The sequence below is a fragment of the Solenopsis invicta genome, chromosome 15 (genome assembly GCF_016802725.1).
Source record: "Solenopsis invicta isolate M01_SB chromosome 15, UNIL_Sinv_3.0, whole genome shotgun sequence".
NCBI classification, from domain to species: domain Eukaryota; kingdom Metazoa; phylum Arthropoda; class Insecta; order Hymenoptera; family Formicidae; genus Solenopsis; species Solenopsis invicta.
The window spans coordinates 6,997,725-7,021,859 of NC_052678.1; the positions used below are offsets into that span (position 1 = coordinate 6,997,725).

The window sequence follows — 24,135 nt, forward strand, 5'->3', positions numbered from 1 at the left end:
ACGGAATGAATACCTGTCGATTTCTTTTTTAATTCACTTATTTCTCGCGAGCGCTATAGTCACGTTCCGCGCTTCCGTTCAACGACAGAAATGCAGCGATCGATCGACCCGTTTCGTCACTCGTTCTCTCTCTTTCTCTCTCTCTCTCTCTCTCTCTCTCTCTCGCTCTCCCAGTCGTCCCGGTAACGGCGATAATACCGGAAATTAATATTCGGATACGTAGGTCAGTGACGGATCTGGTCAGCAAATGTAGAAATAGCGAGCGCGAAGCCGCGGAGATTCCGGTGGCGGGACACCGAGGAGGAAAGGCGGGGACGGACCTAGACGGAAGTGGACTCGGGAAAAAGGATGTTCTCGCCGGCAGCGAGGAGATATATAAAGCGACGTCGCGATGTCCTTAAGGACAACGTTGCTCGAGACGAATTCGAATGCACACAAGGAAATTGTATGTACGTCCCGCGGTCATGAAGCTGCTCGCTATTCTCACCGTCTTCGCCGTGCTGGCTTACACTTCGGCCAACGTGCTACCGGCTGTCTACGACGGACCTACTTACGAACTGAGTAAGCATATATTTGAAAATTTTAACATTAAAGATGTAAACGGACTAATAGAAGTCAGAGCGATAATTATTGCGCAATTATTCGTAAATTAATTAATACATTGTTGAATATTAAAGAATCAAATTTAAATAAATTCCTTGAGTTAAATAACATTTTGTTACTTTTAACTTCTATGTGTGTGTGTGTGTGTCGAAAGTTATTATTTCAACGGAAAATATGTAGTTAAAAGAACAACCTCATTTAATTAACTCGTTTCTGTGGTTAAATTGCTTAGTTTCAAAGTAGTAGTGTCCACATTAACGTGGTACTTAGTAGATAATGAATTTTTGAGCCAAATTTAACATTTTTACAGTTAACTTGTTTAACTTCATTGTTTTAATTTTAATTTCCAACGTATTAAGCAGAAGCAACGGCGACCTATAAAAATGATTAAAAATAAAAATTTAAATTGGGTGGAATTCGACTCTAATTTAACAGTGTACATTAATTCTATTTTATGATACATAAAAGTGTAACAGCATTGGATCCAGAAATCTTTTCCGTGGATGGAGCCTTGTGTTTACGTTGCATCTACTTTGCGCTTTATTGCTTCTGCGCTTTATTGCGCTTTATTTCCCCTGATTTCTCGAAATAAAAAAGTTAGGTAAATTAAGCGCTAATAAAAGACAATTACTCGCGTGATTGTGCTCGCGATATCTTTTTAAATCTTTATGTATCTACTTATATATAAAATTATGTTTGACTGGTTTACTTGTATGAAATCGTGAAATATATGATTAATCATATATAGTTCTACGTTAGATCACATAATATTAATGACTTTATATAATTAAATTTGAAATGATATGTACTTATACATAAAATCATATTTGAATATATATGATTTTATATCTGAAACATTCTATTATATATAATCATATAACATTAAATATGACATCATGTATTTAAATACTTGATTGTATGCTATCATGTATTTTGTCGTGCATAATCTGATATCAAGTAATATTCATCCATATGTTTACACATATGGATATCATGAAACCATATACATATAGCTTATCACGTATTTAGTCGTGCATAATCTGATATAAAGTAATATTTGTCCACATGTGTAAATATATTACTTTATATCAGATTATACACGACAAAATACATGATAAAATATAATCATATGTAAATTGTATATAATAATATATATTTATATACTACACATAAAAATTTTTACTCGGGATTAAGTAAATATATTTACATACAATATAAACAATTGCCAAACCGATTACTTAGATTACTAAAGATGCCAATAGTTTCAATTACAAACTATTAATCATCTTTAATAATATAAAGTAATCGGTTTGGCGATCGATAAATAATTGACTTCACCGTCCCCATATTCAATAAAACTGCATCAAACTAAGAAAAATGGACAGAGTCTATGGGTAACGGGCTTTCCAAGGATCTCAATAGTCGCACCCTAAATGTACATAGAGACGTAATTTTTCAACAGTGGTCATAAAATAAAATCCTTTTTGCTTAAATAGAACAAATTAAATAGATGCGAAATTAAGTGCCAGTGTGACGGTCCGCACTCTCAGAGTCAGAAATTAAAATAGAAAATATGATTTCACCGAGACAGATCGCGAATAAATTCTCGTCAATGGTAAAATGAAAACGAAGTCACGAAGCAAATCCGCGATGATAAAGCGATCTTAATAAGCTGTAATTAATCTCGAATATAATTTTCACTTTGTCAGAGATTTATTCATCGAGGTATCAAGTTCGAATCTTGTTAAGACATTTTTTATTGATAATTAAAATATTTATAATGAACGTCCGGCTCGTTGAATATTACGTAACTTCGTTTTCGCGTCGTCGAGGTGCAATACGACGATACTTTGCAATAGAGTAATAAATGGCCAAAATACGCTGCCTTTTGTCTCGCGCTGCATAATAGTTGTAACACATATCCTCTCTCCTCTCCTCTCCTTTCTCTCTCTCTCTCTCTCTGATTGAGTGGCATATATACCCTTTTAACATACTCTGATAATATGCTGTCGATATCCTTTCACACCGAGTACAACACGACCTTTTCTACTGACGAGTCATTCCATTATTACGAGTTACCGTATCATTTCCGAATGCTGAATTAGAAATAATCTTCGTCGTATTCAGTTACGTGCTAAATAACCTGCTTCCAAAGATCTTACTACACATTTCTTAAATATTAATTTAAATATCAAAATTATTTTCATAATTAGAGTCACGTAAAAGGTTTGAAGTTTAATTCGCGAGAATCGTATAAATTTCCAATATAAAACTTTAAATATTTGAAAACAGGAAGAAAAAGAGAAGTAATCAGTCTTCTTGAATTTCTTCAAGAACTCTTTTATTTTTCTCGCTTTAAATATCAAGAGTGATGCACGGAGAAGAGTTGACTTCGCCCTCACAAAAAAAAAGTATACACGCATCTTGCTTGATGAAACCTCCTCTGCATTAGTCCAACGTCCTGTTACGCAAACTCTCGAGATACCGGATATTTGTGAAATGTACATAAAACACGATACCCACTGCCTCTCTCTACCATTACCGGAAAGTACAGCGGAGGAATTGCATTGCAGCTACCATCGAGGATCCAGTGTACGACGAGGTGCCGTCGGACCTGCCGCCGATTCGGAACCGGCGTGTGACCTGCGACCTTCTGTCCTGGCAGTCCAAGTGGCTGACCATCAATCACAGTGCTTGCGCGGCCAAATGCCTGGCGCAGCGTCGCCGGGGCGGTCGCTGCCGCGACGGCATCTGCGTCTGTAGGAATTAGGCGTCACGCTCGCCCTCGAATCGTCAATCGAATCCGAACCCGGCCAACGCAACGTCCCACGGATCTCTCGCACCCTCGCTGTCACCCATTGTCCCACGGTACATTGGTGAACGCCGTCGTATTGTAATCCGAATTAATATTCATGGGAGATTATGGGGGGGACACGGTTAAATCACCTGATCGATAGTCCCGGCCTCGATTGTTCCTCCGCGCAAATTTCCGCCGAAATAATGGATAACGTTGTTATTAACGATAATTATTTTAATCGCTCCCGCTGCCGAGCGCGTTGATAATAAGAATAACACTTCTTGTTCGCGTTAGCGTCGCGACGCGGACGTTTCATGGGAAATTGACGAGAAGCGATATCGACGTTATTAATGGAAGTTAATTAAATCGTTTATCGTAATGGCGCTGTGATAGGAGATTTACATAACATTTGTCAGACGACATCGGGGTCGCCTTTTTATGGCGCGCGGATAAAATTTCGACCGAACGTATATCTCGTAAAAATTATTTAAGCGAATACGTGGCGATTGATATCGAATAGTTATCGCAAATATTTATAACATATTATTCCAAATAAAATCGATTACTATGTGAATCGATACTTACAGATTTTTCAGCTGTATACTCTTGTTCATTGAACATAATGCAAGTATGTTTATGCATGTTACTTATGTTACAACCTGTTCTGTGAATTCGTCCCCGCAAGGCAATAAAATAAATTGGCAATTGGCAATTAGTAACGATTACTATAATTAGCTATCTATTAGTTTGTTAAAGTAAAAGTCATTAGATTAGGCAGAATAATTAATTAATTGCGTTACGATAGCAACAGCATTTCTATAATAAAAAATTCGTACAATTTTTATATACTTATTTTGTAAAGCGATTGCGATTTCGTAAATAATTATTTGCGTATCATAAATAGGAAACATAAATTAATTTCAAATTTATTCATTTTATCAGGTTAAAATTTCAATAACATTAATATAGTGAAATAGATGATAATGATAGCAATTAATTGGACACAGAATGTCTGCGAATTGATAATTGACCTTTGCCCGGTCTATTCAAAGTCTATTTCCTGATATAAAAGCAACATGTGGGTTCGGTCGATAGTTCCACACGTTGGCGGATCCAATCACTAACGTAATACCTTTCGGCGCGCTGTGTATATTGATTCGTGCGTTTGCGAATGTGTATTGAACACGGATCGCCGCTGAACAATGATCCAACCTATCCCAGAAGATGGAATCTAGAATTAAATTTTAAATGTACCGAACAGAGGGAGGACGATCACTAAGGTTCAATCATCAATAACGCGTATCTCGCCCCCTTCTAACCTGCGCTCGGACGTCTCTCCAATAAATCGACTATGCATTTTGCATCTCAATGCGCAAAAAATCCCTAAAAACGCGAGACTAAATTATTATTCACATTTCACGTAATTGCAGCGCACCCGATATGTTCGAGAGACACTTATCTTTGACTTGCTAAATTAAATTACGATTTTTCAAATGTCAGCTCGACTTTCGGACGTCCTTTAAATTTATGCGCCGTTCAACTACATAATGCTACGAACGTCGGACGCTCGTATCATTTCTGATCACGCACATATGAAAATCCTCTACTCGGCTCCCGCTCGACCCTCCGTTTCTACTTATACTCGCACGATAAGGGTCATCCACGATGAAAACTGATACTCTGGAAGGGCACTCTCAAAGGTATCTGGATGCATTCCCATAAGAAGATATTAGAGAGATCAAACGTGGATTAGGACAAAATCGGATTAGCCGGAGAGTAGTTCCTTAATGGAACGAGATAGAAGCTTCTACGACGGTCCTTCTCTCGCTTTACAACAGACGACAGTTTCATTAGCGGTATCGTGTATATGTATTAGAAGGTGTGTCCGACCAGATGTTGGGCGCATAACTCTCTTTTTTTTGTCGCCGCGACCTCGACAGTGAGAGGAATCGAAAATTTGCAACAATTAATGGCCCGCCTGCGCGATAAAAGTTTCAACGGCAGACTCGTCGGCAACTGAACGTGGCGCAGTTACGTGACCCACGGCACAAATTATCGGTTCGAGAATACTCAATATTCGCTCCGCGGAACCACTTTACGTGCAATTTCCGAGGCGATGTAAAACAGAGGTGGTGGCGGCTCCATTCTGCGTTCTCGAGAGGTGGTTCGTCAGTCGGTTCACCGTCAAACCGACGTTGAATTTATTTCAATGGAACGGGTCTTCCCTTCGGGAGAGAAAGAGAGAGAGAGATAACAGAGACAGAAAAGTACATATGTAAAATCGTGAGATGGAGTTCGAGGAAAGATCGCTTTGATCAAAATGCCACGGTTAATTCGATTTCCGAGCCATGCGGAATCGACGAGCGTCGACGAGCGTCGACGAGACGGGTCGACGTCAGCGTCGCTTCAAAGTCATCGCCTTTGGAGAAGAATCTCGCTTTTCGAGCGAATTTGAACTCTTGCCTATTCTACACGCAGCCTTCTCAAGAATTCTCACTCGCCGCCGACTGAAGTCGGCAAATGGAACGACACTCGTCGACCAATATATCGGAATAAAGCGAGCTGTTCTCCAGTCCCATTGTTCGCGCGACGTTAATATTATACGGCGACACAGCGAGAGTACCTAGTTCGCTCGTAGAGACGAAACATATACAAACGAGAGAAAATAACTTCTCCCATTGAATAACGAACATTAATCTTGTGAATGCGAACGTTAATCTTGGATTTTTCCGCGCGTTCTCTGCGAGGGCAACAAAAAGAGCATCTTATTGCCTATGCCTTCGTGCCGCTTGTGCGAAAATGTTCGCAGATTATTCTTGACGTAGTTTCGAGGAGCTTCTCTTTTTCTCAAAAAGGAAGCGGCGAAAGGTTTCATTAAATTAAGGGATCTCTTTCAAGATTTGTAACACATTTTCATAAGTACTTCCGAACAAATATTATTTTGCTTTTAAGAAGAATATTGAAATACATGATATTTAATGCGAAGGGTCTCTCCTTCGATGTTAGATATATTTTAGAGATACTTTATACAGTAGAAAATATTTTGTATTTATATTGAAACCGGTTCTCCTTAAAATTGTTGTGTTAAACATTTAACATAACTAAGTGTTAATTTAACGTAATGTGATTATGTTACTTAAAACTTTTGGATTAAATTGAACATTTCTGTAACACAATTTATGAGCAAATAAACAAATAGTGTAAAAATAATGTAGTTTTAAAACACAAAGTCTATGATAAATGAATAAAATGTACGTGTTAACATATTACATATAAATGTTAATTTTATCGAAGAAATATGTTTCCACATTTCGTTTCCAAACTTTGTTCAAGTGTTGCATTTCTTGTGTTAATTTTTCACATAATATGTATGTTACTTTCCAACATGTTCATCTTGCGTTAAATTAACACAGGAATGGACCATTTGAGACGCGAGATGTGTGTAAATTTAATATCAATTTTCCAACTGTGCAGCGAATATTAATGCACAATGCGACAAGATTCGCCGCTTGCGAGAGCAAGATTGCGTATTGCGCGGCACAATTTAATTTACGCAATATTTATTCAGCGCACTTGCACATGCAATATATTTTTGGGTCGCTCGGTCGAGACCGACACGGTCGCTTGAAACAGGCGACGGGATTTGCAGACTGGAAAGAAAGCAAGATTTGTTCGGCGCGCGGCGAGAAAATGCGCAAAACGTAGGCAACGTAATCAATCAGATCGTACCATTCGCTCGGAACAGATCCGCTGCTTTTGAAGCTACCGTAACGAACCGCGCTGCTCGAACAGCGGGTTAAATTTAAGTTAATTCACATGAGGGTAAGAGTTTATGGAGCGAGAGTCAATTACGCCGTAACACCGCAAAGAGGATTCAATAACGAGTGAAACGGAAGAGAGAAGGTCAGGCATTTCCGTTGCATTCGAATAAATCACATCGTTTCGCTCTCATCTGTCTCCATTCTCTCTTTCTCTCTCTCTCTCTCTCTTTTTCTCTCTCCGTTTCCCATCCTTACCGCTTCCGATATCCTTCGAAGCTCAGCCTGCCGGAAATTTCAACGTTGGCGATTCTCAAATGGGATTCACCGGGCGAAGAACAGTGGCGCGACAGCCGATAAACGAAAGTGCCTGTGAGTGCGCCCTTAGCAGTAAAACCTTTTCGATCGATAGTGTTACTACAAGCGTGGCTTTTGAGCTTCAAAGGTGGCCAGGTGCCGAGCTGCCGCAAGATGGGGTGAGACTATTCCCAATGGGTTAGCGTTGCATCGAACGCGTCACCAGTACATTAGCAGCATGCCAACGAAAGAACTTTGGGACTGACGAGCTTGGCCTCTGAGAAAGAGAGGCCAACTAACTGACTGAGCGTTTATTAATATTCTAGGGCAAGCTCTCTAAGAATATAAAGCGTAACAGGTGTTGATCTACAAACATAGAGAATGTAAAGCATAACAGATGTTGATTCGCAAACATAAAGATGACGTGACATTTATCACAAAGAGAAGACAAGATTAAAGAAATGCCTAAAGAAAGAAAAATCGCGATAGAGAGAGAGAGAGAGAGAGAGAGAGAGAGAGAGAGAGAAGAGAGTAATCAACGGCGGTGTGATGAGAATACTGCTGACAGAGTAAATAAATCCTCGCCCGATTATTTTCTCAGACGCAAAGTTACATACCTCATTTACCGCTAGATGCGATCGTCTACTACCGGATTTTATTTTAAGAGAGAGAGCCGCGCAACGTGTCGATTAGCGCCAGTGGTAGACGCTTATAAAGCTTCTTCCTCTATCTATTAATAGGCAAAGGCATCAAAAAAACATTATGCGACGTAATAACGACGTAGAACGTTAATTAGAAAGTTCCCAATTATGATTAAAATTATTATTATGGCCATTACGGTCTGCCAAACCTGCCTCGTTTTCTCCGAATGACGGAAGAGGGGAAAGAAAAGAGTGCCCTTGCTCGGGGAAGAGTTCTAAATCCGCCGTGGAATAAAACGTATAAAACTAAATTTAATACTATCACGCGCCGAGCTTCGCGCGACCACCGCGCACGGATTTCAGGTCTAAAAATCCCTCCCTTTTACTCTCTCGCGCGAGCTTAATCACTGCGTCGAAGTAATCTCGAGGGGAGAAGTCGGCTCGCACCAGCCGCCTCCAGGGTATAACGAAAAAAAAATCTTTCACGTGCACGCGGCGACGACGATGACGACGATGACGACGATGACGACGATGGCCGATACCGCGCGGCGCAGCGCGGTCGGGCGGGCGCGAACCGACCGCCCTTCAAACCCTGTTACGTGACGTAATACGGGTGCACAGTATTTGACGTCACGCTTTTATTCCGTCTCGTGCATAACGCGATCGACGCCGACTGCCGCCGTGCGGTGACCGTCTATAAACGGAACCCGTTAATGTTTCGCGGTGGTATGAAAATCGCCAGGTGGCGATTTAATGGCGTGTGGATTAATCCCTACGCCGTTACGCTTGATAAATTATAACGGCATTACACGAGCCACTCGTGACCGATTCCTCGTTAAACAAATGCTGCGAGATGGATCATCGTCCGGCGACCGCGAGATCATCCGATATTAATTCCCCTCAATGTGTAACGTCGGATTTCATTCGGCTCTCCTCGGAATGAATGCAAAATTATTCGCCGAGTGATGATATCCGCGCAAAGGAGAACGAGATGAGCAACGGAAAATCCGGGCGGAAAAAAGGGATGGATGTAAAAATTGATGTCTCGGAGAGATAATATTTTTTAGTTACGTATTAATTCGCTAACATCATATTGTGTCAAGGTATAATTCAATTCCAAGTCTATTTCTCCATCACATCGCCCTCATTTTATGCGTTCATAATTAGAGCATCAAGTCTAAAATTATTTTCATCTTTTGAATGATTATTTTGAAATTTTCAAGTAATATAAAAATCTCGGTTAAAATTAACAATGAATATCGTTGTGGAATTTAATCTCGAAGAAGTATCGGTCCGTATGATCTGAATTCGAATATATACTCGTAATTCCGATCTCCGAAATTAATCGAAAAATCTTTGCAGAAATCGCATCGATAATAATTAAAAACTGTATCATTTAACGTAACTGTTCCATTTATTTATATCAATGCTATTTTATGCATGACATAAATGTCGTTTTCAATTTCCTCTAATTAACTAAGTACTTTAAACCAGCTTTCCATCAATTACAGTTATGGCATGAAGATCAATATTACACATATTTGGATATTATACCGACTCCGATATTAATTATTATTAATTAGCAATTAACTCGCGACGACGTTGTAAGATTAAAAATGCGCGTTCAAGGTGAGGCTGGATACATAATTACTCTTTTGTAAAGAGAGAGAGAGAGAAAGACAACAGAAATTGGAAATGTGAAATTTCTCTCATTTCCTCGTCCGGCGTGAAATGTTCCGCAGAGTGTTTCCTACGAAACAACGACAGAATGACTATTAAAGACAATTCATTTGGCCTTCCTCTCTCTCTCTCTCTCTCTCTTTCTCTCGCGTCGTCCCTGTTGCCTCGTTAACTTCCATTCTTTGTTCAATGCGCAGCATCCCTTTGCACCTGATGGACATTTAGTACCGTGTAATTACTGCACTGACGTTATGTAAGTAACAGCGTTCACCACCGAACGAGGATGACGCGTGCCTGCGAGACGACACGGTGAGACGAGGTGCGAGGTAGCACGAGCAACTTATCGAAGTTACGCGAGGCAATAAATACGGAATCGAGCCTTTTATGGGAATTAATCTTCCTCGTCCCTCCTTCCCGAGCTTCTCGAGGACTCACGACGCGACGCACGGCGACGATGAGAATCTCGCTCACCCTCGGCGATAACGAGTCCTCTCCTACCGCTCGAAATGAAGCTCGAAGAATCTTCTTATATATATATAAGAAAGACGTCCTATTTGACGTCGAGTTTCCTTTACGTAGAAATTTGTTTTGCTTCGGGATATACGTGCCGAGGTGCGTCCGGCATCAAAGCGCAAGGACACGCGACCACGGGACTTTCCTCCTTAATTAAATACTTCGGATACCGACTATCGTCGCAAATATTTCCGGAGAACGAGTTGGTCGTCTCGACGCGTTTTAATTCTGCCTCCTTCGTCTCATCCTTTTCTCTTCTATTTCGACCGCCCTTTCTTTCAAAGAATTTGCGTGGCAAACGAGCGATTTAATCCCGCCGGCTATACCTCCAGTTTCTATTTATACGTAACAATCCGGGAGCTCGAGGAAATGCTATTAAGACGGATAGATAACGGAAATTTATGGCCAACGGTAAGAATCAAATAAATTGGTATTTATTTTGCGATCAAATATACCGAATGCACGTAAAGGAATATAAACTTTTTTTTATAAAATTTTTAAATAAAACCACTTTCCTCTTCCATCCGGCGTCTGCGCACGACGCAGAAACGAAAGCTGCTTTCGCTAATTTCATAACGCAATGACGTGCTTTTTTTAACACTCCGTACTCCGTAAACACGATTTGACAATTTGTTCCTGCGAATTTTTTATTGCTCGAAAAACTAAGAGCACTGCAATTAGTTACAATATTTATATAATTTTTATTACAATTTATACAATTCTATACGATTTGTACAACTTTTTAAATAAACAACCATACAAATACTTTTGAGGGACGTTGAACTATACGTAAGAGTCATTGAGGAATTTTTTTTACTTGCAAAAGTACAACGGAAATTTTATAACTCAGAAGTGTCGCGACTCAACCCAACGTGTGTCAAGAAGGTGCTGAAAAACAGCGTGCTGAAGTGTTAATTTAAGATTCGTTAAACATTTGGCAATGTCATAACTTAATATTATCATCTTTATACATTGATAACACGTATATACATACATACATACATACATACATACATACGTGTGTGTGTGTGTGTGTGTGTGTGTGTGTGTGTGTGTGTGTGTGTGTGTGTGTGTGTGTGTGTGTGTGTGTGTGTGTGTGTGTGTGTATACGTGTAGTATGATAGAAGAGAAAGCATACCTCTGTGTTTTCACGTTCTAATTTTGTCGCAGCGCAATTTATCTTTAATAGTGTAATTTAGACTGAATCCTCTCTCTCTCTTTCTCTCGTCAATCGACATTTGTATCAGTCGTTAAGCAAAACCTTTCCCAGTGCATTCGCAGTAATTGTTAGCAGTACGGTAATTCAAAGCATTCAAAGGTTCATTTAAAGGCAAGTTTGCAGCAAATCGTGTTACAGATTGTAACCGATCGAAACCTCATTGCAGAAAGATCATGTACTGTACAAGTACGCTGTCACCGTCATTGCCCCCATTTTATCGCAGAGTAGGTAATAGATTTCATCGTCGCAATTTTCAATCGTTTCGTGTAACAAATAGTATTTCATAGGCAGACTTTTAGTTGAAATAATGAAATGACTCGCGGAACGGCATTTAATCATTACGCACGACAATTAAATGCTGGAAAATACCGAACACGTTTTGTGAGTAAAAAAAAAAAATATCACGAAATGCTTGTGCATAGCTAAAATAAAATAACTTGTTGCAAAAATGCAAATCCAAATGCAAGTCATCCACTAACACTCGGAGCAAACGCGGAAAAAGAATTTTTATTGAGATAAATAAATTTATTTCTATTTTACGTAACTCGTTGTATTTTTAAAGACACATTTTATCATTATTGCTCGCGTCACTTAATTATAAAACTTTCACGTTGATAATATATTAAACCGAGCGGAAAAAGATTCGAGGATTATTTATAAACGCGTAATATACTTCCCTGTTGCCTCGCATCATCCGCTAACCTTTTCGCGTTGTTCCAAGATTACTTTTTGACTTGCGCTTTTGTCTAAATTTAGATCCGAAGTCGCTGATGAAAACTGCACTTTGTTCGATCGAGTGTCTCTCGGGGAGATGGGAGAAGTTTGAAGGGTTACCGTTTCTGTCGAACCCTGTTCTATTCCGCTCTGACTAACGGTACACGAAGCGATTCATTTGGGGCACGGCCGGCAAAGGCCGAAATTATCGGGGCCAATCATCCGCTGCGAATGCACAGCTATATAAACCTGCCCCGGCTTGTAATTGTCAATTAGACCGACCGTCAAGATTTTATCGATTCGTCGATAATCCCCGTATTCGGCTGTTGCTAATGCAACGCGGCAAAACGGATTTTCGGAGGCGGGGAGAGAAAACTTGGTTAAGATGATCATTGAGTTGATAAAGCAAAGAGTGTCAGCTTTCTTAATTGCGGAATAAAAATAGGGACTTGGATTCGCGATCGAAGAAGGCAAATGCTTTGCCAGAGGATCAACTCTTCGATTCGCGGGATAAAATGAAGAAGTTAGAGTCCGAAGCACGAGACTTTAATGAAATCTTACCGATACCTTCGATATCCCCCCCGATTTATTTTTAATATATGCACGTGTAGCGCGTGCATTTCGTGCATTATCAACACAAGTAACAAGTTTCCCTTTAATCAAACGCGTTTGTAAAATTGCTGCCATAATATTTAGAAACGGTAAACTGTGTTCCATCAACTGAGTTTATATTTAAATATAAACTTGTACATGTAAATTCGCTTCGCTGACACTTGGCAAATTCTATTCATCGCATTTAATTTCTATGTTGCATGAAATTTTAAGTGCTCACTTGAACGGTAAAACCTAACGAGTGAAAAAACATAAACATTTCCACCTAGAAAGCAGTAATTATCGCATAAATAATAGAGAACACGGACCTAAGGGAGGCTCACAGCAATCTACACGGTTTTTCCATTATGCCGCCAATAAATACAACCTAGCGAGCTTATTCCCGTGGGTTTTTTCTTGAACGTAGAGTCGTCTCTTGATCATTTTAAGAAAAAGTTTATTTTTCACATAGATTCATTTATAAATTGCCCGTTTTCATGGATCGTCGCAATAATGTATCATTAAAATATTCACGTCATCAACTAACATAATATAAATAATTAGCTCCAGGGCGAGTACGAAATAATCAATCTCCATTTGCGAAAGTTTCTCAATACACATGCAGTAACACGAGTCACCTATGTGAATTATGATCGTGTATCTCAGGGGTTCCTGCCCTAAGGACACGAGGTATCGTGTAAGTAGAACGCCGCCCCTCATTACCGTTATCCCGGGCTTACTCCCGAGCCAATTAGGGGAGCAACGTCGTGCCAAGGGCGATAAAGTTTCGAATACCTATCGCGCTATCCCTCGCGTGCGGTATCAGGGGCGATGTCGCGGGACATTCAAAAGCCCCAAGGCTCGCGAGGGTGGTGGAATCGATGGGATCGGTAAAACGCGTGCTCGCGATCCGCTCTCGCGCGCGGTCGGCGCAGCGGCTAAACTGACGGAACATATCTCACCTACCGTAGAATTGTCGGCCGCGAGCGAGGCGATGTTGATCCCGGGGGTTTGTTAACACGGCCGCATTCACGGTCCGACTGCGATCCACTCGCTGGAGTCGCTGGCAGGCACACCACCCCGCGCGATGTACTACCACTACTGCCTACCCGCTATACTCCTCGCCGATCCCTCGCTGGCTCGTTGTTGCACACGCACCGCACCGCCGGCACCGTCGGCTCCTCGTTCGGTGTAACGACCCCGCGAACGATCCGTCCGCTGCACCTATGGCACGTACACGGCAGGCGCCCTTTATAACTACAACACGTCGCACCACCGCGATCGCTCCATCGCGATCGTTCCGCGCGATCGTTCGTGCGCGGTTAAAATTTAGCCGCCAGCTCGCCGGCCGGAATCGCGCGATCGATCACGGGGCGAGATCCAGGATCCCGGGATCGGTCGTGCGTACGTGGATATCGATAGATCTTTACGGGCGATCGCGGCGGTCTTACCAAGTTAAGGGCGACGACGAGTAAACCCAGCCGCGACGGTGGTCAGAGCGGCACTACGAGCCTCGCGAAAGACCCGGCGCCCCTCTCACCATCGACCCGGGGTTCGCCCGACCAATCGACGCGTGCACCTTCCTGTCGTTTAAGTACATTCCGCTGGATCCGGGCAAGAGCCGAGGGGGTGGCTCGACTCTCTCACTGGGGGTGGCGTAGTACCGCGCGGAGCGGATGTCGGAGGCGGCGACGGAGGAGTCGTTTCACGTGTTGCTTCGGTGTAAACACTGGCACATAATTTAATGATGCCAGCTGACCATGCGACGTTTCTCGGAGGAAAATTGATTGCGCAATCGACACGGCGGCGGCGCAACGACAGAGGCATCAACGACGGAGCCATTCCTCTCTCTCTCTCGAGGAGAACGTCGACCGACGATGTTCCGCGTGGGCATGGGACTCGAAAAAGGTCGAAGCAACACTTCCGATACAACGACGTTGCAGCGTTAACTCGCTCGAGTCCAACGCGACGCGATACATGTATATATGTGTGTCTTACGCTGAAAGTTTTTAAATATGCATACAGAGATACGAAAAATTTCCACGTAAACTCATTTCAGCTCTATTTTTAGAATGCAAATTGCTCTCGAAGTTAAAAAACTGACTCGTAGGAGTCGAGCACATCGCGCCACGTTGAAATATCTTTTACATTATATAACACGATGTTCTGCGACGCGCCTGTTTTCCCGGTGCACGTTACATTATTACGTAGTAAGCTGATAATACTGTAATGGCGTTATTGTATATTGTAATGCGACACTCTCTTCTACCACGCGTTACGATAATAAGCTCGGGTTAAAGCGTACGAAAAATAACTGCGGCACACAGCAGACGGAGGAAAAGTTTCATGATTATCTTGCGCCGGGAAAATTCATCGTCGCGTAAGAAGCAACATGATAACCGGAAATAATAAATTTTACAAAATGTCAGTCCTTGTGCGGATGTGCCACGGTTTTACTCGAACTGTCATTTAGTTGCTTCAAACGGTTGTCATATTCATAGTTACCGTCATTTCAGCATCTCATTGAGCCTATCAGTATGTTGTGAAATTATTACCGCGTTGCAAAATGACGATAGACTATTATACACGTATAAACTATTATAAAACTATTACAAAATTTAGATAATCCGTTGTGGAAATTTCAATACTTATTTGTACAAAAGTTCCAAAGTTATTTTTTTTTTTTTTTAACAGGCAGAAAAGTCATTAATTTCAAAATTCAAAATTTGCACTCTCGAATCATCTCTAACACAGAAATATCCTAATATATTTTAAACCTTGTACAACTGAAAGGCGATCAGAAGAGGATGATAAGAGAATTTGAACTGTTGCACTTAGAGAGAAATTGGTTCTTATCATTCGAAAGAATAAAGAAATATTTCAAATATGATATAAAAGTAAAAAAGATTCTTCTTTGTGTCAGCTTCGTCCTGATATTTTGATGATATTTTTCACGTCAGCTTATAGGAAAGACGACGTTTCGAAGGTGCAAGCGCACGTGGAATAGAAAATGAGGGAAACGTACAGAAATCGAAGGTCGTAAATGATGAAAGATGCGAAACCTTTATGCTTTTTACTTGGAGCGAAATATATCGGCAATTTCACAATACAACCACACGCGGAAGAGTGGACGAGTGGAAACGAGGTATTAAATTTCCTATCGAAGGTCGTCGTAAGTAACGACAATTGTCACGAAATTGGAACGAACGCGAGTGCTTGATTTACCTCAATTGCGCGAACCTTTAAGTGATACGAAAACATATTAATCTGCAGTCAGTGAAAGAGAGAACGAGATAAAAAAATATTCTAACGCTAAGAACTCTTGTTTAACGTGACGAATAAAATCATCTTTTTTTTTCCTAATATTTGAGATTAAAACGCAATAGAGCGACAGATTTTCGCATCCCTCGCAAAGTCACAGATCGTAATAGAGACGAAGTGCGTCCAACAAAGTGCAAAGAGCTCGATACTTATTTACACAACTCTCTAAAGCGATCCGATTGTTCTCACCGCAACGACGAAATTCCGTGTACACGCGATGTTTGTCGGTGACAATGCCGACTACGCTGACTACGCGTGGAGGCAATCGAAACTTTATGCGATTATTAAACGGCGACGGGGCGTCGTTGCGCCAAGTAGAAGCAGCAAACCAGCTGCAAACGGAGCGATTAAAGGGGAAAACAGCATAGGTAGATTTGCGAGGCTTAAGCGTATTATGAGTCTGAGAGCCTCGACTACGCGCGAGGAGCTGCAGTCATTTATTGCATCTCGCGATTAAGTCTAACGCGCATTACAAGACAACGATTATCAGCAGCTTTACTCGAGAAGTCTTACTCGCGATGCTCTACACGGGCGTTGTACAAAATGCCTGAAAAGTCGCCCATAGCATTATGCGGCTGTTCCTTTTTCTTCGCACATAAAATTAAGAAGAAATTAAATTAAGAGGTCGCACGTGTTTACAAACTGAGATTTAAGAAAGCAGTATAAAACCTCATAAATATTCAATGAGACCTCTAGTTAAGTCCAAGAGATTTTGCCCGAGAGAGCCACACAATTTCACAGAGCTAATTGCCGTATATATTAAACATTCCAAAATCGTGGTCCACCGATCCTCTTCAATTTTTCTCAAGAACGCAAAATATGTCGTTATAAGCAGCGGTGCGTAGGCGCCTGAATATTTCCCCTTAATTTAGTACATAACAAGGGTGAAACGCGCACGAAATTCGCGTCGTAAACAATTTTCGTCGTCCGAAAGTTATTCGCCCTGCGAGACGGCCCATAAAATGATATTAGAGACTGCGAAACTTATTGCCCGACATTTCTCTTCCACCTCGCACGACGTTACCGAGAGGTTTCTTACGCGTCGCGCGAACGACGACGTGGCGAGTCTTGGAAAAGTTACGAGCCTCTCTCTCACTCTCTACCTCAGTGCAATTTATTTCTCGGGGATAGAACTTTCCCCGATGTATATATCAAAGCTTGTCCTCCGTCGCGAAATGCTTCTTCATGGATTCACGAATTGACCGGACGTCTCGCAAGCGCGTCACCGCGAGACTGACCTATCGCGCGGGATATTTCTTCCCCTTCGATCCGACAGATTTCGTCGTTTATTCGCGCTTCATTCATTTTTATCTCGGACAAGATCGATAGGATAACGCGCGACGAGACGAATTACATACTCTCGCGCGAAATCCGGTGACATTAAGCTCCCGTGCTTGTCTGCACGTCGACTGCATGTAGCACGAGGGGTCCGGTCCATCGGTATTTGTAAACCGTTGTTGACATCCTCTGTGCAAATATCGAAATTTGGTATTTTGGAAATGACGAATGCAATTCGCGCACTTGTGCCACCGAAACAGTCAATCGCGTCATACGCGCCGCTTGACAGACTTACACGTTTCTATGATTTGACTCTTTGAAACGAATACCTTTACAATTTATATATAATAAATACTTTGTATTGAAATGGTAGTTTATAAAGATAATAGCTTCAGAGGAATTTTCAGCGAACAAAAGCAAATATTTCTGAAAAGAAACACTTGAAAAGAATGCAATCACAAATACACGATTTAATATAATTACTCGATACAGCATCGGTTTAATTAATCACATTATCATTTATTAAACAGATAATGGCGATTTATAATATATGCCGAGAAGCTAAATTCGTGTTACTATTAGCGTGATATTATTATTATAATAACAGAAAAACAGAATTGAAAGCTTGATAGTTAATTTTCAAATCTACAGAATAAAATACATGACGTCATGAAAATGATGTACTAAATAAAATAGTTCTGAAATATCTCGATCAGTATCGTTTCCATCCTATAATAAAGGTATCAGGTCAATTCACGTTTGCTACGTCTTTAGTTTCTGTTTTCCTTAAATATCGTCTCTCAATGCTCGCTGATATATCAAAAGAGGTTCATTCGCCGGTAGAAGTCATAACAGTCGCTGTCTGGGAAACCTGAAATCGATTCCCCTGCGGGTATTCACCCCTGCAATGTGCAGGTGCAATATAGACTGTGGCGAATGTACCGCCTGAAATTTATTAGATGGTACGTCTCGAAGAAAAAATTCTTTCCGTTTTCTTGACGCGCAATATAACGGATAAAAGTGGAGAGACGTGTTAAAATATTAATACGCAGTTAATACTAACTCACAGGAACTATCTCGTAAAAATGTCAGCGTGTATGTTTTATAAATATTTATAAAATATATTCTTATAAAGAGCTCTCTGTAAAAAAAGGGAATTTGTAACCCACGGATTAATGTTCTGTATTAATTTGCTACCTGGAGAGACGAGAGTTCAGTGTATTGTGTATTGTTCACTTGTTTCAAAGTTTTAGTACACGGCGGATTATACGTATAGTTAAATAGAAAGACGTATTGTAACGTTTCATAGCGAACTAAATCTCCGAAAGGATAAACAAGATTTGATAAGGAAAACTAGTAAGAAACTTTGTTCGAAAACTTACAAATTATTTACAATACCGTTTGGTATAAACACATATTTCGAAGGATTTATACGCGTACGTATATTCTTTACATCCAGCCGTTACATACCTCCATTACATAATGAACGATTATTGTCCACTTCTACTAGTGTAGATTAGCTTCAATCTCAGTTTAACTTGCTCCGTCCTTTTCTACCTTTTAGAAAAAGTAAGTTAAACCAAGATTAAGGTTAATCTACAAAGATAGAAATAAACATAAGAGGCACTAGGAATAATTCTGCAACGAAGTTGTCTTGATCAATTAACGTTGAAGATAAGCAGGATATGACCGCTATCGAAATTGGGACTAAAAAGGAAAGAGAAGATAATGTACGTACGTAGACAGCTTTATTTAATGCTGCTGGATGACGGGCATATACCTTACTGCGATGCGAGCATCGCGTTAGGCCAATCAGAACTTTGGATTGTTAGATTGTTAGATCGTCGCAGTATGACACCACTAAGTGTTGTGTGTGTGTGTGTGTGTGTGGCTAATTCAGCATGTCCAGAACTGTCCGAACATGCTAAAGTGGTGAAACGCTACCGCAGGTGCACGTGTAAATCCATTATAAACTTTGGCAAATCCGCTTTCCAACAAACTTTAACTATTTTCCTATTTAATCTTTTGAAAATGGATGATTAAAAAACGGAGATATTAGGATGGGACCGCCGGGTGGTGGTTTTCGCATTCTTGCAAACTATCGCAAAGATATTTCAAAAGAATGTTTTCTTCTGTAATATTGAAAGTCGCCGGCGGTTACAAATGGCAAAAAAGACATAAAGGGAATCTTTATGATTCCCACTAACACGTGAGAAAAGTGCTTCTGGTGATTCTAGAGTACGACTATACATAAAAAAGGGATAGTGAGGGATAAAACCTTCAAGAATGAGAAATTCTCGTAAAAACGATAAGAAAAAGATTCCCATTATTGCTGATTTACATTATCACTTTATAGTTTACGGCTTTACGTAAATGTATGTACGTAATCTAATAAAAAAAAAATCCTTCGGGATAATATCGAATGGCTTAAATCGGGTTACAATATACCTTACCATGTACTCTATCACATCGCTTCTTTTCAAACTAGATGTCACTAGCCTACACTCCTAATAGCGTCAAGGCACATTTTTGTTTAAAAAATATTTTATCTTACATATGTGCAAAACATTTTATCTGCCATTATATAAATGAAATATTGAAAGTGCGTAGCATTTTTAAAAAAAATATCATATTTACATTTTAACAAAATAATTAAATAATTAAAGAATTTATTATTGTTGTCAGTTCCTGCTTTTTTTATATAAAAATTTGATTCCGAATTAATTAGAGAAACGTTTACAAAAGCTACGTTAAAAGACTGTTGAATGTTGTTAATTGAGATCGTGCATCGAACCTCGAACTTTTCGCCACAAGTTCCAAGGACTTTTCAAACGCCTCTATCGATCACGCCGACGTTCACGCTTTTATTCGACGCTCGCGACGAAATGCTTCATCCTTTCCGTCGTCGACAATCATCACCGATGATTAAAGCCTTAGCGAAGGGTTACTACAATCGTCAGAGCGACATGATGGCGTTTCCCAGCGTTTCACCCCCAAGATTGATCGCGCACCGCATGCGGATAACGAGAGTGATGAAGGAGAGGACGCGGAGTTCAGGTACCCTTCGTCTCAGATGTTGTTTCAGGTTTCATCCGGACGGCGATCGGCGGCGACGCGCACGCAACGGTCTGACGTCGAGCGGGTCGTAGCTGTGGGGAGACAAATCCCACAACCCTTCGCGAATATTGATTTTCGACTTTCGAGGTTTCTAGAGCAAGCCCGACGCAGCCGTGACGCAGGCGTCGACGCCGACGCAGCATGGCGGAACCGACAGCCGTCCGCTGGCTGGACCATCGTCCGGATGTTTCGCTACTGCCGCGTAAGCCCGGCATGCGAATCGCGCGAAGGCAATCTCGCGACATGTGAGCCGCCCACTTGTCGGATCGTCATTGCGATCAGTTTAGTTTCGCGACGAGGCCAGACCCCTCCGAGATGAACGTATACGTCGCTATCACGTGCTTCCTGCTGGTCACACTGATCGCCCTTACGAGCGGTAAGTGCGCAATACCTCGACTAAGAATATACTTGTGTGATGTACTGTCATTTTTAGGAATATCAAAGTTGCGTAGCAAAAATTCTTTTGTAATACAGTTTAATCGGAGAGATCTTAATATGCGACTCTGAAAAGACGTTGAAGTTAAAAGTTCTTTCGATGTAATGCTGGTATAGCAGAAAACGCTGCTCGTTTTTTTTTCTTTTTTAGAAAAAAGGTTTTTGTAAACGAGAGGTTATACATCACGCACAACGTACGATTGCAAATAAATAAAGATTTTTGAATTCAGATAGATTTGATCAGATTAGCGATATTGAATTCGTAATACGCTTAAAAGGAATTTTTTATCTCGAAGCATTTTTTATTTGTAACACCACAGTGTGTGTGTGTGTGTGTGTGTGTGTGTGTGTGTGTGTGTGTGTGTGTGTGTGTGCGTGCGTGCATGCGTGCGTGCATGTGTGTATATACATATATATAAAGACAATCAATAAACTTATCTCTGTAGTATAAATTTATCTTTGATAATCCTCGCAAAAAGTGAGGCAAATTGAAAACAAAAGAGAGAGAGAGAGAGAGAGAGAGAGAGAGAAAGAAATCTAAATAAATTATTTAACGTAATCTGCCGTTCTTCTCTTTCTCTTATTTTTAATACGGACGACACACGATTAATAATACAGTATTATTAACAAATACTGAATATTAGTGATCGTGTGATTAATACTAATGAATTGACGCAGAACGTTAATGATAATTCTAATTTCTTGATTGTGTGAAAACTGAAAACGTTAGTATACTTTCACAATCATAAATGATGTAAATGCAGAAATAATCTTGGGTCATGCTTGAGGATAAAAATATTGATAGTCATACTCATCAGTATTACTGATTCAATGTTACTGACCAGTATTATTGAATCATGCAAAGTCTTCACAAAATTTATTTCTCAATATATACATACATATTTATAAACGTAATATTTGATCGAGCAACCATAGACCAATTTGACGTTTAAACTTCTGATATAATTAGTTAATATCGATTGCGCTTGTGTAATATAGACATTTGTGTGATAAAACAGGTCAACTAATGTCAAAAGAGCATCGGACTCACGCGGCTTCTGAAAGAGCCAACGATTTGTGGTGCTATCAATGCTTTACTATGGAGCACGGTGAGAGATGTGCCAATCTCACTGACAATACTGGCAACTCCAGTACCTTCAAGCACAAATGCACGGACGACAGAAGAATGTGCATGGTAAGACAAGATAGGTTTGTACCTTTCGTTTCTACACAACAAGATTAACGTCGAACGCGAGCGACGCGATATTCTTATGCTAAGTTTCATAATTTCACATACATACGCAAACAAAATTTTGCGCGGAGTACAATATTACGTAGAAATGTGATTGACCTGCTTTCGGAGCTTTCAAAATTGGAATAATTCCCCAATTGCGCTGCATATTTGCGGAAGCCGGATTTTCACAAACGAATTCATAGCGAATTCACGCGTGCAATTAATGCAAACTTGCTACGACAATTTAAACCATGTTACTTGTTTATCTAGACGAATTAATATCTAATTCAACACATATTCGCACACACAATCACGTTCACGAGCGTTTATCCGTGTGGTTAAATTATTACGCGGATGAGATGCTTTGAATCACGGCTGTCTATTTATCAGTTACAACAATCGAAATACTAGATGATATATTTATACAGAGAATTTCATCCGTTGAAACGGAACAGAAAATACGCTGCACGGAAAATATCATTTAAACCCTTAACAAATTTTTAATTTTAAAACAGAAATGTGTTTTAAAGTATTAAGTTAAAAAATTATGAATGGTGCATTACATTTATTAATATTCTCGCGTATACGTTACTCAAATATGCAGACATTAAAAACATAACCACCGTACTTTCGCACGATATTCTGTTTTTCTTAGAACAGGCTTAATCACACTCATCTACGAACTATACAAGTCCACGTATAAAATACGACGAGTTATCGGTTTTCCTTTGTGACACGGATCCTCGCATAAAAGTCCGCATTTAAATTTTCAACGCAAAAACGTCGCCATAAAAGCTCTTAATAATATGAAGTCGTCCAACCGGGCTCTCTGGACGGTTCATATGATGATAAAGCAAACAGCTTTCTTTTTAAATGTAATTATGAATATGGCGCGTTTAATTTTTGCGTGTATAAATCTCATACACCGAGTGTCCGACCGAGAGCCCGTAAAACTGGTAAAACTGCACACTTAATGAAATTGGGAAAACGAAGTGACGAGACCGTATGTTGCAGGTGAAGCGATTTTCCTACACCACCAGCACCGCGAACTCGACCTCCAGCCAGAAGATGTGGGCCCTCGAGAGAAACTGCACGAACAAATGCGAGCCCGGATGCATCATAATCGGCGAGCGCACCAAACTCTACGGCTGCACTGCCTGTTGCGAGACTAATCTATGCAACAACGGTACCGGTACTGCCAACGACCTAACGATCAAAGAAACCGACTTCCTGCTGGCCCTCGTGCTCCAAGCTGTCTTGACCGTTATCATGTACCCGTCCTGACAGTGTCAATAAAAACCTCTAATCACAATATATGCCCCCCTCGCCAGCACGGGCGCCCCGCGGCGCTCCAATTTGTCTGCGTCCCCCCAACATTCGAAACATACCCCGTGAAAATCTAACACTTCGCCGACGGGACGCGTAAAACTATTCTTTATATAACATTCTGTATATAGCATAGATTATATTCATTATCATGTAAAACCTCCCTATGTCTTTTTCAAAAGTTTATAAATATATATATTTTTAAATATAAAAATTACAGTGGCTTTTTGGAAGCGTTTTTATTTGTTGCATGCGGCTGAACGTGTCCGCTGATCAAAGTGTTAGCATATTAGCCGCCATCGGTGAAGTGTTAACATACTCTTGAATCTCTCTCTTTTGAGCTGACAAAGTCCAAATCGCTTGGCTTTTCTTAATAGTAATATTTTTATCTTTTTATATTAATATTAAATATTTTAATATTAAGATTAATTCTTCTAGCTTCTAAAGCGACTGTAGCTGATTGTCCAAGGGAACAATCAAATTACAACAACAAATATTAGAGGAAGAGTTAAATCGAAAGTAAGCGAGGCTAAACCAAAAGTAAAATTAATTTACAAGAACAATTGTTCTGGCTTTTACGACTGCTTAACGTTGGTCTGTCTCAAATACAG

General features: G+C 40.4%; 3 protein-coding genes across 10 annotated transcripts in view; 2 read left to right on the top strand and 1 right to left on the bottom strand.

Moving 5' to 3' along the window:
* LOC105198933 overlaps positions 1 to 24,135 on the bottom strand; it is a 46,254-nt gene that overhangs the window by 8,901 nt on the left and 13,218 nt on the right. For 3 of the 8 annotated variants that reach the window (XM_039457967.1, XM_039457966.1, XM_039457968.1), the window contains one exon: positions 13,780 to 14,037. The exons of 1 other annotated variant lie outside the window; for it this stretch is intronic. The gene's annotated coding sequence lies outside the window, so the exon portion shown is untranslated. Of the gene's footprint in view, positions 1 to 13,775; positions 15,488 to 24,135 lie in introns of those variants that run through there. 4 more of the 8 variants (XM_011165799.3, XM_039457970.1, XM_011165804.3 and 1 more) reach the window with 4 other exon arrangements.
* Positions 381 to 4,250, top strand: LOC105198932 (defensin-2). The gene is made up of 2 exons (XM_011165794.2): positions 381 to 561; positions 3,177 to 4,250. Exons 1-2 carry the CDS (start codon positions 429 to 431, stop codon positions 3,371 to 3,373), a joined length of 330 nt encoding a protein of 109 aa, XP_011164096.1. The 5' UTR covers positions 381 to 428; the 3' UTR covers positions 3,374 to 4,250.
* On the top strand, positions 20,661 to 23,748 carry LOC105198934. The gene is made up of 3 exons (XM_026138767.2): positions 20,661 to 20,905; positions 21,984 to 22,159; positions 23,213 to 23,748. The coding sequence occupies exons 1-3, from the start codon at positions 20,845 to 20,847 to the stop codon at positions 23,480 to 23,482; spliced, it is 507 nt and encodes a 168-aa protein (XP_025994552.2). The 5' UTR covers positions 20,661 to 20,844; the 3' UTR covers positions 23,483 to 23,748.

What these genes read in the sequence shown, in the direction of transcription:
- LOC105198932 (XM_011165794.2), top strand. Translation starts at nt 429, where the DNA reads ATGCACACAAGGAAATTGTATGTACGTCCCGCGGTCATGAAGCTGCTC. An exon ending in CGGACCTACTTACGAACTGA is followed by an intron (nt 562 to 3,176) that starts GTAAGCATATAT and finishes ATTGCATTGCAG; the next exon opens with CTACCATCGAGGATCCAGTG.
- LOC105198934 (XM_026138767.2), top strand. Translation starts at nt 20,845, where the DNA reads ATGAACGTATACGTCGCTATCACGTGCTTCCTGCTGGTCACACTGATC. An exon ending in ACTGATCGCCCTTACGAGCG is followed by an intron (nt 20,906 to 21,983) that starts GTAAGTGCGCAA and finishes GTGATAAAACAG; the next exon opens with GTCAACTAATGTCAAAAGAG. An exon ending in ACGACAGAAGAATGTGCATG is followed by an intron (nt 22,160 to 23,212) that starts GTAAGACAAGAT and finishes CGTATGTTGCAG; the next exon opens with GTGAAGCGATTTTCCTACAC.